This window comes from Heterocephalus glaber, unplaced genomic scaffold, assembly GCF_053883595.1.
Source record: "Heterocephalus glaber isolate CG9 unplaced genomic scaffold, H.glaber_assembly_v1.0 deba00001600, whole genome shotgun sequence".
NCBI lineage: Eukaryota > Metazoa > Chordata > Mammalia > Rodentia > Bathyergidae > Heterocephalus > Heterocephalus glaber.
Window position 1 is genome coordinate 2,594,536 of NW_028258372.1, and position 17,399 is coordinate 2,611,934.

Below are 17,399 nucleotides of genomic sequence, written 5' to 3' on the forward strand. Positions count from 1 at the left end.
AGGGATCGAACTTGGGGCATTGCGCTTTTGAGGCAGGCGGTGGCACCACTGAGCTAAATCCCCAGCCCTGGAAGCCTGAAACTTTTTGAGCACATAAGGGCACTTTAAAACTTTCAGATTTTAGAACAGCTTGGGTTTTTGGGTTTTGGATTAAGGATGCTCAACCTGTGAAGAAAAGTATTCATTAAACAACATTAAACAAATAATTACTGAGAATCAACTGATCATTAGTCAACTGAGGAAACAATGAGTTTACAATTTATTGAGAGCTGTCTAAATAATTAACACAGTCACATTTTAGGGTACGTAAATTCTCACTTTCCATACAAAGCACTGCTTAGTAAAGACATTTTAGTCTGACAAGAACCTATGCAGTTGTGGATATTTATAGAGATAATCTGAAAGAATCTACAGAAAGAATGCAAAGAAATCACAGATTTAGTAATTACTATTGGCAGCATTATCTCATAGTTTTATAAGTAGATATCATTATAAACAATCTGTTAAAGACCACAAAAACAAGAATGCAATAATCATTTATGCACAGTTCACAAATATCCATTACAGAATAAACTTAAAAAGAAAAGCCTTGTTCTGAGGATATGCAAATGTGCATGTGTGGTATGTCTAATGACTGCTAGACATAAATTCAAAAGGGAATCTTAAACAATTTGGTAGAACTGAGGGTAATGTAGTCTGGAAATCTTCACTGTCTTACAATTAAACACTGACTCCTCACTTTGACTCATTGCCTACAACTAATACCCAAACTGACCAACAGCCTAAGGTGACTTACTGAGTAGTCCTTGCCTACTCCCCCATTTCTCCAAGGTCCACGACACACATTTCATTGATAAGCCATTTTTTGTGACTTCTCCGTCTTTACTGTGTTATGGACATGAACCTGTTTCCTGAACATAAACATGCCATATTTTTCCCACAACACTCATCTGGAAAAGCCTTTTCATTCCTTAGTGTACAACAAGGCCACTGGGTTACACAAAGATTTCTCAAAAAGTATACAGGGTATTAAGAGTTTTCAGAGGACCAGTTTCCAGATATTCAACTTCCATACATAACGGTTTTCTAAAACTGATCGGGCTGAGAGAGCTGAGAAGTTCCTCCCCCCCAGCACCTTCATTATTTCCTTCCACTTTACATAAGAAAAGCACTCCCACGCCCCATCTTATACCTTGCAATCACTCTAGTATTCACCAAATATTTTTAAATAAAAACGAGTTTTCTGCCTCTCTTCCCTGTAAGAACTTATAGTCCCTTTAATAAAGGTATCGTGAACACCCAAATCCATGTCTATAAATGAAATATTTTCAATAAAATTTTATTTTGCCTAATAATTATCAAAATTAACTTATACTGTTTATATCAATTGCATCCTACCAATAACTATGATGATAAATTAGCCCAAGGGAAACTTCTAGCCCTTGGAGTCTATAATCACAGAAAATAACAATTTAAATATACTTTTCCAATGTGGAGTGGTATGATAGGGTGATCAGTAAAAGAGCTTTTAAAGCATAAAATTAACTTACATTAGGATATATTCTGTGAGCAAAATGAAATGGAAATAAGTTCAAGAGGAAAAAAAATGTAGAACACCAAGCATTAAAGTTTGTTCACATTTTCAAAAACAGATGACATGATTATCAAGTCACTATAGTATTTATATTCTATGAGATACATTTAAGATAGAGCATTTTTAAGATGTCAGTATTCCAGCATAGCCAGAAATTATATTTTTTGTATGTTTAAATTTATAATAAAAATTTTTAGATACCAATTTAAGAAAATACACAGGAAAGTAACTAATCCAACGTCCATATTAAAAGGTCATTGGCAGGAACATGGAGAATAAATTGGAGCAAAGGAAACTAAGAAGCTATTTAGGGGACTTGTTAAACCTGCCAAAGAAGAAGGTACAGTTTTGGGGTCAAGGACAGAGAAATGAAATGGTAAAGACTGAAATGGTAAAGACCCAATGTATGGCAAAGAGGCAGAATCAGCGGGAATGAAGAGAAGACAGCGGCGTCAAGAGATTTTAAGGGAACTTTTTGAATGGATAATAGTGTTGAAGATGGAGTTTTTGAGTGTCTCTCAGGTTCCTGACTAGGAATACTAGTTTAAAATGATAGGGTCACCATCATAACTCAAGTTGCACCTGAGGTTGGTTGGTTGTATAGCATGGAAGGAATAAAGGGTCAGAAATGCAAAACAAAAACAAAAACTAATAGGGCCATTTCCTAAATATAGCATATAGCAGCTTTGGGGGAAATGTGAGTTCAGTTTTAGGCATTTGAATTTGAGATGTTTGTGAGACTGACCAATTAGGTGAAGATCAACCCACACAGCTTTTATAGAAATGAATCTAAAATACAAGGAAGGGGATGGAAGGTTGCAGGTAGTAGAGGAAGAATTCCTACTTATGGCTGTAATCATCCCTGGGAATAGACAAAAGGAGCCAAAGGTAGCACACCAACCAAGGTAAAGGGGGAAGGCCACAGTGGTACAGATTTCAGAGAGTGACATATGACAATGAATTTCAGTGCCCCTACTACACAACAATTAGCATTTGTGAACAGAAGAAAGGACGGAGAAAAAGAAAACAGATGGATTAGAGAATTAGAAGTCTGTCACGAAATAGAAACTGAATAGCTTTGCCTAGGTCACACAAATGGTAAGGAGTAGGGCTGAAATGAAAACTCAGGCAGTTTGACTCCAGAGTTCTCAACCATCCAGCTGCACTGCCACTCAAAACAGAGAATGGAGAAGTTACCCAAGGTCAGGGACGGGTCGGGTGGCATTGAGTGTAATTACAAAGATTATGCCACAAGGAAATAGGCAAGGATGACATAAAGTTTTAGATTGGGAACAGGGAATCGAGAGACTAATCAGTCTGTTTCTTAAAATCCTTTTCTTGCACCTATTCCTTAAGTATAAATGTTCTTTTCTCCGATTCTTCTCTTTTCGTTTTCCACGTGGCTTCAAGGGAGGGGGAAAAAAACCCCTCTGGGTACAAACAACCTTTCAATGAGTGCGACTTCATCCTGCGCAAGATTAACCTGCACAGTAAAGTCTTTATCATTAAGATTCAGGTTGATGACACCCGACCTAACCTCAAACCTCTTATTGCCAATGTTTTAATGTAAGAAGCCTAAAGAACTGCAGACAATAAGTTGGATTTCTACATACTAATATAAGAACATGCCCAATTTACACCATGAACTGAAAAAGAGTTTTGATCCCGCTTGTGGCTATTACCTGTGGCACCAAAAAGCACCTAGAATAATAGCCCTCTATCTAGTAACAGTGGTCCTCCCTAGAGGTTGTGGTTATGGGTATCTTTCACTTTATAATTCAGAATTTTTATGGCCGGATAGTAATGAGAGGGGGTGAGATTTTCGACCCTGCTAAAAACAGATGCACTGTCGTCTCCGCTTGATTGAGTTCCTTAACAGCGGGTCACGCTCGCAGCAAAGAGTGGGGGTCACGAAAGTTGTGCAACAAACGCACGCACCCGAGCCGAGGCCCCGGATCGCTGCCGAGACGCCCCCGCCCCCAACACGACCGTTTTCTGGCGAACGCCCGACATTGACGTCAGCAGCCAGGGGCCCGGGAGGCCAAGTTAACTCAACGCCCCTCCCTCCTCCGGCCTACAGTATCTTTTCAAAAGCCTGATTACGACTTAAAGAGTCGGGAGGGAACCAAAGTACGACTTCCTTCGCTCGTCCTCGCCCACATTAATTCACTCTGGCCAAGGGAGAAGTCGGACCTCGGGAGCAGAGTTGGAATCGGCCCGGATTCGAAGTGGAGCGTTTCGGGGGGAGGCGAATCCCGCCGGCCGCGAGCAGCAGTTAAGCCCGTTACTCACCATTTCTTAGGACGCCCAGCTGGGGCTGGCGGAGCACCGAATTGAAGAGCATCTGGGCCAGGCGAAAAGGCTCAGCTGAGGAAAAAGCCGTGAAAATGCCCCCTAAATTCAGCAGAAATCGTTAAACTCGCCCTCCTGACAACACGACCCGTTATAGCCTCCAACTCCCGCCACTGTAAGCCCCGGCCGCCAAACTCCGCGCCAAACTGACGTCACGCTTTCTGATTGGCTCCCGCCGCTGCGTCCGGGCGCCTCAGAGTCACTTCCCCCTCGAAATCCCCGCCTCCTTTTCTCCCAGCCGCGGGAACCTGGAGTTCGCGAGCTCCCTGAGCGCCTGCGCGGGGGGCCCACTGAGGCGCCGGCGAACCGTGGGGTGACCAGGACGCATGCGTAACACGGCTTGCTGGAGAACGGAGGAAAAAAATCCGCGAGAAGGCGGTGGGAGAAGATGGCGGTCCTAAGGCAGAGTTTGCAATCTTTCTGACTAGGCTAGTCGTGTAACTATTCGGGCCATGGCGTCAAACTCAACTAAGTCCTTCCTGGCAGATGCTGGCTATGGCGAACAGGAACTGGACGCTAATTCCGCTCTTATGGAATTGGACAAAGGTATTCGAAAGAGCGTGCTGAGCGGGCGAAACGGGTGTGGGGGGAAGTGGCGCCACCAGGTGGTGGTGGGCTCGGGAGAGGCTGGGAACGCGCATGCGCCTAGTTTTTCTGGGGCCGGGGCTGCGCTGTTGGGATTGCGGGAAAATTGAAGGGTTGCCTGATTGACCCATAGCAGCTGAGCGAGCCTTGAGGTCTAGTACGGGATCCGTTTTGACCACTTGAGGACACAGCCCCCCGATTTTCCGACCAGTGAAAGTGACTGCAAAAAACACTGATGGAGTAGAGGGAGTTTTGGGGTTAGACTGAGTTGAATTCCAGTTCTGGGAATTTTGAGATCATGGACAAGCCACTTAATTTCATCCAGCTTCCATGTATTGTCTACAAACTGGTATAGCACCACAGAGCCGGAGAGAATATTGTACACATTAAAGATGTGGTATGCAGGCCGGGGATTTAGCTCAGTGGTTTCGGCGCCTGCCTCGCAAGCGTAAGGTCCCGAGTTCGATCTCCGGTACCAAAAAAAAAAAAAAGAAAAAAGGTGTGGTATGCAAAAGATGCATGTATTAAATGCTGAAGAGGTCTGCCTTTTTAGATATGAATATCAGTATCCGTATGAAAGCTTTGTTTCGTGTACTTGGAGAATTTTATTATATGGAGAAAATTTTTATCAGCTGATGTATACACACCTAATTATTATTACTATTTTTTGAGACAAGGTCTTGCTTTGTAGCCCAGACTGACCTTGAACTCATGGCAATCCTCCTGCCTCAGTCTCCCAAGTGCTGGGATTACAGGCAATGTGCCCCCACACTCGGCTTACACACTTAATTCTTAATATAATGTATGGAGAACTGGACTAGCGGTCATAAGGAATAGTCTTTAAGTCCACGTTAAGCCACTTCTTGACTCTCTGACTTGGATTTGCCTACTGACTTTCTGGAGACCCCCCCCTTCTACAATTTTTATTTTTATTGGTACATGTTTACAGTACATGATGCATAGCTATGCTTACAGAGCTGTGAGGATTGAGCACGTGCAAGCAGACTTACATGTCATAGTCAAATACTGTTTACATTTATTGGACACACAGATGATTGGTACTATACACAATAGGCATGAAGAATGTGTCTCACAAAAATTACTTTAACTTTCACTAATGTAACTTTAGTCTAAGCATTTTTACCTCAGCTGATGGGAAATTGTGCTAATGATTTGGGAAAACTTATTAAACAAGATCTCTTTCACCCTGGGGGAAGAGGTAACATTGCTCTCTTAGGTAACATTACTCAGCCTGGAAAGAATGAAGTGAAAGCAGTGGGGAAGAGAGTGACTCTTACTCCTTTTCTTAGCCGCTGGTGCCCTGGGAAGTGAGGAAATGTAGAGGGTGGAGTTGCTAGTAGAGGTGCTGGCGAACTTAGTGCAACTTGAAAAGCTTGCTGGTGTGCTTAGTGAAAAATTTAATTATGAAATACAGAAGTGATGTAAATCAGGACAAATTTCTGTGCATTCTGATTTCCCCTTCGGATACCATCACTTCACCCATGTTCCAAAACATCTGAATTCTCACTGTGAAAAGAGACCACAGATTGCTATTATGTTGTCCATATTGGCACAGGTATAGTTGGTGGTCATGATGAACTTTTTTGGACTTAGTCCCATAATTCATCCTAAAGAAATTGACCTCAGCAGCCAGGTTTGTACCAGGTGACTAATTCTGTGCTGTAGCAGATCGGTTCTGGAGTGGACATGTGATCCATGTTGAGTCAAATTCTTTGAGAATCTCTGCTGCAAGACTAAAAGATGTGACAGTGTCAATAAGTAATAGCGCATAAAGATTTGAGTCAGACTCTTAGTAACACAGAGCCATTTAAAAGCCAGCACCAGAAGTATGAATTCTCAGGCCTAGTTGGTGATCCCTTAACGGGCTAATTTGAACTCCAGGCTGTTCACTGAAACTCAGACTCACTTTTTTTTTTTTTGGTACCAGGGATCAAACTCAGGATGTTGCGCTTACGAGGCAAGCAGTGGAACAACTGAACTAAATCCCTGGCCCCAGACTCACTTTTATGTATGATTATATCTGCTATTTAAAAAGTGAGCTATTAAACATTCCTACACATTTATTTATAAGCTAAAATTAGTTCATTTAGGATTCTAGATCAGTGTTCTGTGCATACTGCCCTATGTTACATACATCTCACCATGTGCATTTATAATCAATTTCTGAAATTTTGAGAAAGGATGCTTATTAATTATTGATGCATCATTAGTTGAGTTGACCATCATTCCAATTGTTTCTTTTTCTACTTTTTAAAATATTAATCAAGGTTTTGCCAGTATCATTTTAAGCTGTGGATTGTTAGTTTACCTTATAATGTGTGGTATGTACCTGTGTTTGTATTTCTACCCCATTCCTAAAACAGACACCTTTTTCATAATAGATTCTAAGATGTGTGTGTTAGGGTTCCATTTTGAATCATCCTGATGTTGCCAAAATGTTCTTTAATGGTAACGGTTTATTAGTGGTGGTCTTTGTAGTGGATGTACTCACAGTATTGGTTACCTAGCATCTTTTGAACGTTCTTCTTGTGCTTGGGGAGTGTCCTGTATCACAAGCCCTGTCTCACCAACGTGGAAACAAAAACTCACTTGCTGTTTTTTCTTGGAAGAGTGCAGTATTTGACCAAGGCTGTGCCATTCAGATGCATCTTCTCTGTGCTCTGATTTGGGAGTGAGAGGTGTAAGAAGGAAGAGTTGAAGCGTGTTCTCATGCATTCCTGCCTGGGCAGCAGCAGGGCCTACAGCACTTCTAATGTACAGCAGCAGCAGTAACATAATATTCCTAGAGGGCTGCAGAGCTCTCTGAAGCCTCAGGTGTTTCCTAGCAACACCAGCTGTCCTCATCTAATGAGTTTGTCAGTGTGGTACTAGGTGTTCTTAGAAGTCTAGCCTTAAAAACGTTTATTAGTCTTCGAATAAACCCATTTTCTACCTAATCATCCAGTTTCTATTGCTTGCAGCTAAGAACTGCTGATACATGCTCCCGGGAAATTTGTGCTATTTTGAAAATGTGATCAAAACCCCAACTTTATTATAATTTGTTTTTCTTTTTTCCTTCCATGAAGTTTGTCATCCTTCAGAATTCTACCACTCTGGAATCATTGATTCAAATGTCCCATTCTTCGGTTTTAAGCTGTATCCTTCTAATTGCTTGCTAGAGATGCATTTTAGCGTAATGGCTTAGGACCATAGGCGTTGGAGCCCAATTTGCCAGGATTGAATCTTACCTGCCATTTGTTGGCGGTGGTCCCTTTCCCCCTCCTTTTTTATTAGTATATGTTTGCACTACATGATAAATGTATCCATCATGGGGAATAGTTATATATACATAACACATCTTGATCCTTTTTACTTCCCCTTCCATCCCTCTCGTCTCCTCAGAGTAGTAGCAGTGCTGATAGCACTAATGTTCTTCCCATGAGGAAATATCTTTCAGGTACCAGAAAACTAACATGAGAGCATTATATTACCTATTAGCAAACTGTAGAAATTGCCTACTCAGATTTTCTTCATGGTTGCCTTTCATATGGAAACATTATGATAATAGGAAAAAGATTTCCTTTGTCATTTTTTAACAGTAAGCAAAGGTTACTGAACAGGCGTATTCTGGGGCACTTGTTCCTTGTGCAGACATAATTAGCATTTTGTGAATAGTAAAATACTAAAAAAGAGAAATATTTAAAGTCATTGCTGTTAAATCCACATCAAGATATTAATTCTCAGTAAATTTTTTAAAGGACATTAACATAACTGTTGTTTGTTTGCTTTTGTTTTTTGCATTTTAAAAAATCAAGTTTATTGTGATATAATTCTATATGGTAAAATTTGGCAGTTTGTATGCAGTCATGAAACCATGACCACAATAAAGGCATAGAACATTTTCCTTCACCCCAGAAACTTTCCCTGTGCCTCTTTGTAGTCAGTCCCCTCTCTTAGCCCCGAATCTGTTTTTGTTCCTACAGTGTTGCCTTTCTCAGAATGTCATGTAGGATAGAATTATACACTAATTATATAGTCTTTGGGGCCTGACTTCTTTCTCTCAGCATGAGGATTTTGAGATTGTTTTATGTGCTTAAAAGAAGATGATCAAAGATTTCATAAAACGCAGGGTTTATTGTCCTACAGAGAGGTCCCCTGCCCCGTTTACAGTGTTTAAGGCAGGAGAAACAGAGCCCAGATCTCTGGAGAACACACTCAACAGAAGAGGTGGTTTCACTCAGTAGCAACTGTTCTGATTGGCTTAGGGTCCAGTTGTTCTGTTGGAAAAGAAGCAGAAGAGTTGCCAATGAAGCTTGGGGTGTACTTTTTATTTTTTAATTTTCCTTTTGATGCTGGGGATCGAACCCAGGACTCGGGATGTGCTGGCCAAGTTCTCTCCCACTAAGTGACATCACCAGCCCTGATGTCTGGCTTTCTCAGAGATTTTGGCAGAGACAGTTTGGTCAACACTGTGCAGATCGAGGAAGGCCCTCAGCGGTGCCAGTGCTGTCTAGAGAGGATTCGGAGAGCAGCTCGAAGGCTGGCAGAGTAGCCCTGCACTGCCTACCACCACCTAAACTCCCAGTTGGTCCACGTCTCAGGATTGTGTGTGTTTTGGTCACATAACCTACTACAGAGCACTGTGTTGGTCATAAATATGTAGATTTTTGGGTCTGGCTTTCACTCAACATAATGATTTTGAGGTTGCTTTGCATGGTTAGAATAAAGAGATGTTCAAAGTACTGTATGATTTCATGAATCACCAAATCAGAACTTGCTCACCAAATAAAATGATCACCCAGCCGTCTCTTGTCAATGTGTTCCCTGTGAGATTTGTTCTAGTTATTTATTCCCTTTTTAAATAATGTGAACAAGGAATAAAATCTCTTTGTGCTAGACATGGTAGCCGATCCCTGCCATCCCAGCACTCTGGGAAGCTGAGACAGGAGAATCGAAAGTTAGACCCCACCCAGCCTGGGCAATTTAGTGACTTAGACCCTGTCTCAAAATTAAAAGTGCTGGGAATGTAGCCCAATGGGACAGCCCAGGGCTCACTCACCAGTGCCACCAAAAACAAACAGCCAACCTCTATGTGGTAGTAAACTGTTTAGTTCATGAAATCACAATATGATCTTTGATGGTCTTACTTTAACCACATAAGTCACCTTAAATCACACCCTGAGAGTGACAAGGAGGGGGACGACACTACATGTTTTTATCACAGCAAAACATATGTCTCTCACACAGCAAACTGTATGTGTTTGGAATCATTCCAGAGCTGCCTAACAATCTACCCATGTTGTTACATGAATCAGTAACTGGCTGCTTTTTTATTGCTCAGTAGTAGTTCAGATTGCATGGATAGATCAGACTTGTGTATTCATTCGCCAACTGATGAACTTTGGGTTGTTTCCAGTTTGGGATGTTTGTGAGCATGTGCATACAGATCCTTGTGTGGATATGTTTTCATGTATGTTTACTTTTATTAAGAAAGGGCCAGAGTGTTTTTCAAAGAACTACAGTAGACCCTTGATTTACGAACTTGATTGGCTCCTGAGGGCTGGTTGTAACTCAGTACAGCTGAGATCTGGATGTTTACCTGGGTGTATGCTATAGATAACAAGCAGATAATCTTCCATTAACCTACTTAACCCAAGTTGTTCATATGTCAGGCCAGTCATAACTTGAGGTTCCACTGTATATAGCTTTGCATGTTTATCTGAAATGTTTGAAAGTTATGTTTGCTCCATATCATATCATCTCCCACCACCCTGCATACCGGGCATCAAACTCAGGACCTTGTGCTTGCAGGGCAGGTGCGGCTCCACTGAGCTAAATCCCCAGTCCCTGTAATGTCTCCCAGCTTTTTGGAACCTTAACCTTTTTTTTTTCCCCTGGTACCAGGGATCGAACTTAGGACCTTGCACTTGCAAGGCAGGCACAGTGCACTGAGCTAATTCCCTGGCCCTTGCTCCATATCCTCATTAGCTCTTCGTACTGTCGGTCTTTTTTTGAATTTCAGTTTTTTTGCCATTCTATGAAGTGTGTACTGATATCTTATTATAATTTAAACTTTTCATTTCCTGATGACTAACAGTGTTGAACATCTGTTCGTATATTTATACTTGCTATCCATATTTCCTCCCTTCAGATAATGCTCATTTTAAAAATGGATTGTTTATTGAGTTATAACAAATATAGATGAAGTCCTTTATTGGATAATGTAGGGTTTTTTGTTTGTTTTTGAAGTATTGGAGATTTGACCCAGGACCTTCACCCTGAGGTACCGCCCTAGTCCTTTTTCAATTATTTTTATTTTGAGACAGGGTATCACTGAGTTGCTAAGTTGTCCAGGCTGGGTTCGAACTTGGGGTCCTCCTGCCTCAGCTTCCCAGAGTGAGATAACATGTTCTATAATGTTTTCTTCCACTATATGGCTTGCTTTTTCATTTTTCTAATGTTATCTTTTGTAGAGTAGAAGCTTGCTTTGTTACTTTTTTTGAGGAGATGCCTTGTGACCTCTGTGATCCTCCTGCTTCAGCCTCCTGAGGGCTGCTGGAGTTGCAGGCGGTCACAGCCATGCCCAGCCTGAGCAGCAGTGTTTAACTTTAGTGGAGATCAGCTTCTTATTTTGGGGGGCCATGTCTTCTGTGTTTTAACTAAGAATTCTCCGCCTAACACAAGGTCAGAAAGATTTCCTCTATGTTTTCTGCTGCACAGTTTATAATTTTAACCCTGAAATTTAGGTGTTATATTTTAGGTTCATTTTAATATTTGTATATGGAGCAAGTTAAGAGTTGAGGCTGAATTTTTTTTTCATGTGATTATGTTTTTTCCAGAATCACATGTTTAAGAAAATAATCCTTTCTCCATTGAATGATGTTGGTTGGCACCTTTGTGCACCTTTGTCAGATCATTGATTGGCTTCTGTTGTTCTTTCCTGACACGATTAAGTATGTAGTGTGATAAGTGTTCTTGACACACTAGTTTTATCCCACAAACTGACCTTTCATTTTCACTCACTTCAAAATACTCTCCTAATTTTCCTTCTGATTTCTCCTTTCACCTATGGGTTAGTTAGAAGTGCGTGCTTAATTACCAAATAGTTGGGACGTTTCACGATATATTTCTCCTTATTGATTTTTAATTCCATTGTTGTGAGAGAAGATAAATTGTATAATTTTAGTCCTTTAAATGTGTTGACATTTATTTCATGTCCTTGAATGTCCTTAATTTTTAATCTTTTTAAAAAATTCTTTTTCATTATTATGCATCTAAAAGCATGTTTACCAGATTACTAGTTTATATGCCATTTTAATTTTTGAATGAGAATGTAGAGGTTGCACTCCCGCTAATTGTTAAGAATGGTTGCTGCCATGTGATACGGTAAGTTGGTGTTTGCTGTTTTGGCCTTGCAGCCGCACATTGTAAGTCGTCCTCTCCTCTGATTGGACAGGTCTGAGGTCGGGCAAGCTTGGGGAACAGTGTGAGGCAGTGGTTCGCTTTCCTAGGCTGTTCCAGAAGTACCCATTCCCCATTCTCATCAATTCTGCATTCCTGAAGTTAGCCGATGTTTTCAGAGTTGGGTAAGTCTTTTGAAGCCTCCATTTCCTGACACAGTGTTCTTACTTCTGTTTTGTGTTGTGGTCTTTTTCCTTTCCCTACTAGGATGGTCAGGTGGTTCTAATTGGTGCATGATTCTGAGTACTTGTTTCTTTGGGGACAGGCTAAGTGGCATTAGGATGACCCTAATACATTATGTATATAGACTTCAGTAAAGTCTGTGGCTTCATGTAGATTGTTTTGAAAAGTTTCCAGCTTAGTTTCCTAACTTCTTTTATACCATGAGCTGCCTGTCTGTGAAGTCTGAAACATGTGAGGCCTGGATAAACACCCTCTTCCCTTTTCCTCCCTGCCACCCCTCCCACTTCTTTCTGCTTGTGTCCACCGATTCCCAGGCTGAAAGGAGAAGGGGATCTCAGAGTTGGCCAGAGAGGAGGGGCCCTGACCTCCTGGCTGGGTTTGGAGGTGAAGCCACCTCCAGGGCTGCTGCTGGTCACTGCCAGGCCGGCGGCACACCCAGCTGCCTGTGCTTGCTGTGTTGAGCCAAGTATGTCCTTCGGTCGCTCTTGGTGCTGGTGCTGATAATGGTAGGGTTGAAACCCATTTGCCTGTTGATGAAACTCAGTATCCCTAGTGTTACCTTGATGCCAAATTAAATACTGCTGTCCAAAAGTGACCTAATTCATCTCATCTCTGGTTTTCCTAGGAACAATTTCCTGAGGCTGTGTGTTCTTAAAGTTACCCAACAAAGTGAGAAGCATTTGGAGAAGATTCTGAATGTGGATGAATTCGTGAAAAGGATTTTCTCAGTGATTCATAGTAATGACCCTGTGGCAAGAGCCATCACACTCCGGTATGCTGCTCCTCTGTGACCACTGACCGCGAGCGGGATGGGCTAGGCTGGAACTGTGCCCAGGAGGCAGCCTGCTTACCATCTTCATTTATATATTATGCACTTGTTTTTATTTCTGTTTTCAACTGAGACTCAGACCCTGAGGCCAGAGCAATGTGTAAATTCTTTCCAGTTAGCATCTGAGATAGTGCTGTGGTTGACGTGACTGCCTAACTTGCGCTTGAACACCCCTCTGTGCTGATCAAGTAACTCGATGGCTTTTGATGTAGCTTAGCCCCAGCCCCTTTTGAATTTTGGCCTTTACTATTTGCTGTCAATTTTCTATATCCGTTCTGGGTCATCACTCATTTTTATATGTGTGACAGTTTTTATTTGAACTTAATAGAGAACATGAAATACAACCTCTGTAGTTTCTTTAGTCTTTTCTTTCTTAGCACTTAAAAATTTACTTTGTTCAAATTTCTTTTTCTGAGTCTTATATATACTTGAACCATATTCTCTTCTTAACTGCTATTTATAGGGTCACCTATGTGATTCGGGGCAGGTTCTAAAGCTCTGTTTTCCAAATTAAAGATCTCAGTTCTGCCTTCCTTGGCCAGACCGTCCTCTTTACCTGGGAGGTCCAGGGTGTCACTTTCCACGTCAGGCCTCAGTTCCTCCTTCCTGTTCAGATTTCAGTACTTTTGTCAATGTCCTGCCTTTTAATTCATTTTTGTCAGTTAATGTTAATCTGTGTGTTTCTCAGGCTCAGAAAAAATCTAGAGGAACATATTCTATAAACTGATTACTTTTGGTGAGTTATGGGTTATAAAAGAGATCTCCTTTTTTTTTTTGTAATACTCAGGATTGAACTCAAAGCCTCACACACGCTAGGCAAGTGATCTACCACTTTTAAAATTTTATTTTGAGACAGAATCAAAAGTTGCCCAGGCAAGCCGTGAACTTATGATCCTCCTGCCTCAGCCTCCTGAGTAACTGGGAATACAAGTGTGTACCACCATACCCAGCTACATGTGTCTTTATAATGTTTGAATTGTTTTCTACAATCATAGATTATTTTATTTTTTATCAGAAGATAAGAAGAGGAATAATAGAATTTAATGAATAAGTGGATTTTATAAATAATGAGAGGTAGTCCGAATATTTTAATACCCTGGTTTGTATAATCTTTTAGTTGTTTGTTTTGTGTTTTGAGACAGGTTCTCACTAGTTAAGACTGGCTTTGAATTCACTGTGTAGCCCAGACTGGCTTCAACTTGAGGCAGTCTTCCTGCCTCAGCCTCCTGAGTACCAGGATTATAGGCATGCACCACCTTGCCCAGTGAAAATTTTTTACATAGGCAAAAGTTGAAAGAATTTTATAATGAGCACTTAATACCCACCACCTCTTAATCCTGTCATTGATCTTTAAGCTTGCTTTATCACATTATCTGTCCATCCAGATATCCATTCATTAATGTAATTTGCATAGCACATTTCCTAGTAAATTGCAGACAGTATACTTGTCCTTAAATAGGTCAGCATATATAACTTGGGTTCAGTTTGTTTGCAAAGTTGTCATTTTTTTTTTTTTTTTGGTACTGAGAAGGAGCTCAGGTCCTTGCGCTTGTGAGGCAGGTGGTGGAACCACTGAGCTAAATCCCTGGCTCTGTCAGGATTTTAATATAAAATTTACTTCAGATGAAATGCACAGACCTTGTGTGGACCTTTGCCAAGCAGTGACAGATGCCTGTGAAAGCCTAGCCGTCACCTCCACCCAGACAATGCCATCTACCTCTGGGAGTCCTCTCCTCTCCCGCCTCCCTAGAGGGGACCTCGGCTCTGAATTTTGTACCATCGTAGATATGTTTTTGTCTGTTTTCAAGCTTACTGAAAATGGACTCATACAGTAGCTTTCCTTTTGTAAGACTTCTACTCAACGTGTTTTTGAGATTAATCCATATATATCAATAATCATTCCTTTTAAGTGCTAAGTGGTTCCCATTGTATGACTATAACATCAATTAATCTATTCTCTTATTGATGAGCACATTGTTTCTAGTTTGGCACTCTAATAAATAAAGCTGCTCTGAACATTCTAAGACTTTTTTGTGAAATACATCCTTACTGGTGAATACATATGTCTAAGTAAAATCAGTGGATGTTTTAAGAAATTCTAGACCCTTTTCTAACATCGTTGCTGTTTTACATCTTCACCACAATGTATGAGAGGCCTATGTGCTATACATCTTTGCTAATTTTTGGTGCTGTAGCCCTTTTTTTTCCCCTGTACTAGGAATTGAACTCAAGAGCATGCGCTTGCCAGGCGAGCACAGCACTGCTGAGCTACATCCCTGACCCTATAGCCCTTTTTTTTGAGACAGGGTCTCGCTATGTATTCTAGGTTGGCCTTGAACTCACTATATAGCCCTGGCTGGCCTCAAACTCACAGCAATCCTCCTACTTCAGCCTCCAGAGTGCTGGGATTATAGGCATGTACCACTATGCCCTGCCAGTGTTGTAGCTTTTTAAGTTTTAGCCTTTCTGATGGGTATGTGGTGGTTTTGATTTGCATTTCCCTGATGGGACTGATTTAAGTACTTTTTCATGTGGCCTTTGACCGTTCATAATATCTTTTTTTGAAAGTATTCATATCTTTTGCCCATTTTCTTAGATTATTTAGATTTTAATGTTATTTCTTTATTACAGAATTGTAGATGTTTTTGATCTATCCTAGGTAGCAGTCCTTTCTCAGTACATGTTTTCTGTATCACATACAAAATAAAGTACAACTTCTTTCAGAATGGGAAAGCCAAGATCAGAATTATGTGCGTTATTATGCTCTTCATTAAGTTATATCTCTGCATTGCTGTTCCTTATACTTTTGTCCCTGACTGTAAACCATATAATATGTGCTTCAGAAGAAAAGTTTCAAGCTATGTAACTGTGAAAGCCACTCCAGATGTTGACAGAGGCAACCGAGTATCTGAGCCAGGAGACAACTAGCTGCCCTACGTATTCTTGCAGTTTGTACTATGAAGCTCTTAAAATACTTTAAAAAAATGGGCAAATAGTCAGGCGTGGTGGCACATGCCTGTAATCCCAGCACTCAGGAGGCTGAGGCAGGAGGATCACTGTGAGTTCAAGGCCAGCCTGGGCTACACAGTGAGTCCAAGCCCATCCCGAACTACGTAGTGAGACCCTGTCTCAAAAAAAAAAAAAAGGTAAATAATTTAAATAGTTACTCTTACAATTTTAAAAATATTGTGTTCATTTTTTTAAACTTCCGTTTAGAAACCAGTGGACTAAATGATAAAGTTTAACTAGAATGTGTACAGAAACCTGTTCTGGTCCCACTTCACATTCTAATGAACTGGTGTTTACTTTCCTTGATGTGAAATAAGAAAAATAACACACGCCTTAATAGATTCATTTGTTTCCTATAGGATAAGATGCAGAAATAAGGCCAAAACATTTAAAATCACTGTAGCTATTAACTTTTTTTTTTTTGTACCAGGGATTGAACTTGGGTCCTTGCACTTGCGAGGAAGGCAGCAGAAACACTGAGCTAAATCCCCAGCTGGGAGCTATTAACTTCGAAAGAGGTTTGCACATGTAAGCGATGGTATTTTCAGTCCCACTGTGAAGTGTTTTGACCACAGTGCCATCTTTTATAAAGAAGGTGTGGTGCAGGGTGGATCTTAATGCTTATAGGAATATGACTGTCTCATGGAGGAGTGCTATGATAGCAGGAAGAAGGGGCATTGTGTTAAGGAGGAAAACAGACTCCACACAGAGTGGGAGCTGAGGAACGGCAGGTGAGTGGTTAAGTGGTCTCTGAATGCCCACGCTGTAGAAAGTTCTCTACAGCTTGTTTTAAGGAAGATGAAGTGGGAACTCTGACTTTAAGGAACTTGCTTCCTAGGAGAATTTATTAAAAAGTAGAAACTCAGGCCAGGGATTTAGCTCAGTGTTTCCACCGCCTGCCTCATAAGCACAAGGTCCTGAGTTCGATCCCCAGTACCAAAAAAACAAAACAAAACATAAAAAGTCGAAACTCATGAAGAAAAGCAAAAGTGATGCCCTTCAAACACTCAGCACTTTTAATGTTATTTATTCACTATGGTGCTGGGGATCAAACCCAGGGCCTCACCCTTGGTAGCAAGCAGCTTACCACTGTGTTACATCTCCAGCCATATCAGATTGCTTTGGAAAAAAAAAAGAGAGGCACGTGTGGCCCATGCCTGTAATCCCAGCTACTGTGGAGGCTGAGGCAGGAGGACCACAAGTTCAAGGCCATCTTGGGCAATTTAGAAAGACCCAGCCTCGAAATAAAATAGAAAGGGCTGGGTATGTAGTTCAATGGTAGAGTACTTGCCCAGCATGCATGAGGCTCTGGGTTCAATCCCCAGTACCACAAAAATAAATAATTTAAACAGTTTTTGAAGGGGCTTAATAGGGAAGAAGTATTTT

General features: G+C 41.1%; 2 protein-coding genes across 3 annotated transcripts in view; one reads left to right on the top strand and one right to left on the bottom strand.

Moving 5' to 3' along the window:
- Window positions 1–4,084, bottom strand: part of Dtl (denticleless E3 ubiquitin protein ligase adapter) — a 50,359-nt gene extending 46,275 nt beyond the window's left edge. For both annotated transcript variants that reach the window (XM_021265555.2, XM_013075338.3), the window contains exon 1: window positions 3,887–4,084. In XM_021265555.2, the coding sequence (XP_021121214.1) occupies window positions 3,887–3,938 (52 nt within the window). In that variant the 5' untranslated portion in view covers window positions 3,939–4,084. The remainder of the gene's footprint in view (window positions 1–3,886) is intronic.
- A 135-nt stretch (window positions 4,085–4,219) lies between these two features.
- Window positions 4,220–17,399, top strand: part of Ints7 (integrator complex subunit 7) — an 85,825-nt gene continuing 72,645 nt past the window's right edge. Inside the window, exons 1-3 of the mRNA XM_087194253.1 lie at window positions 4,220–4,492; window positions 11,988–12,117; window positions 12,801–12,947. Coding sequence (XP_087050379.1) covers window positions 4,399–4,492; window positions 11,988–12,117; window positions 12,801–12,947 — 371 coding nt within the window. The 5' untranslated portion in view covers window positions 4,220–4,398. The remainder of the gene's footprint in view (window positions 4,493–11,987; window positions 12,118–12,800; window positions 12,948–17,399) is intronic.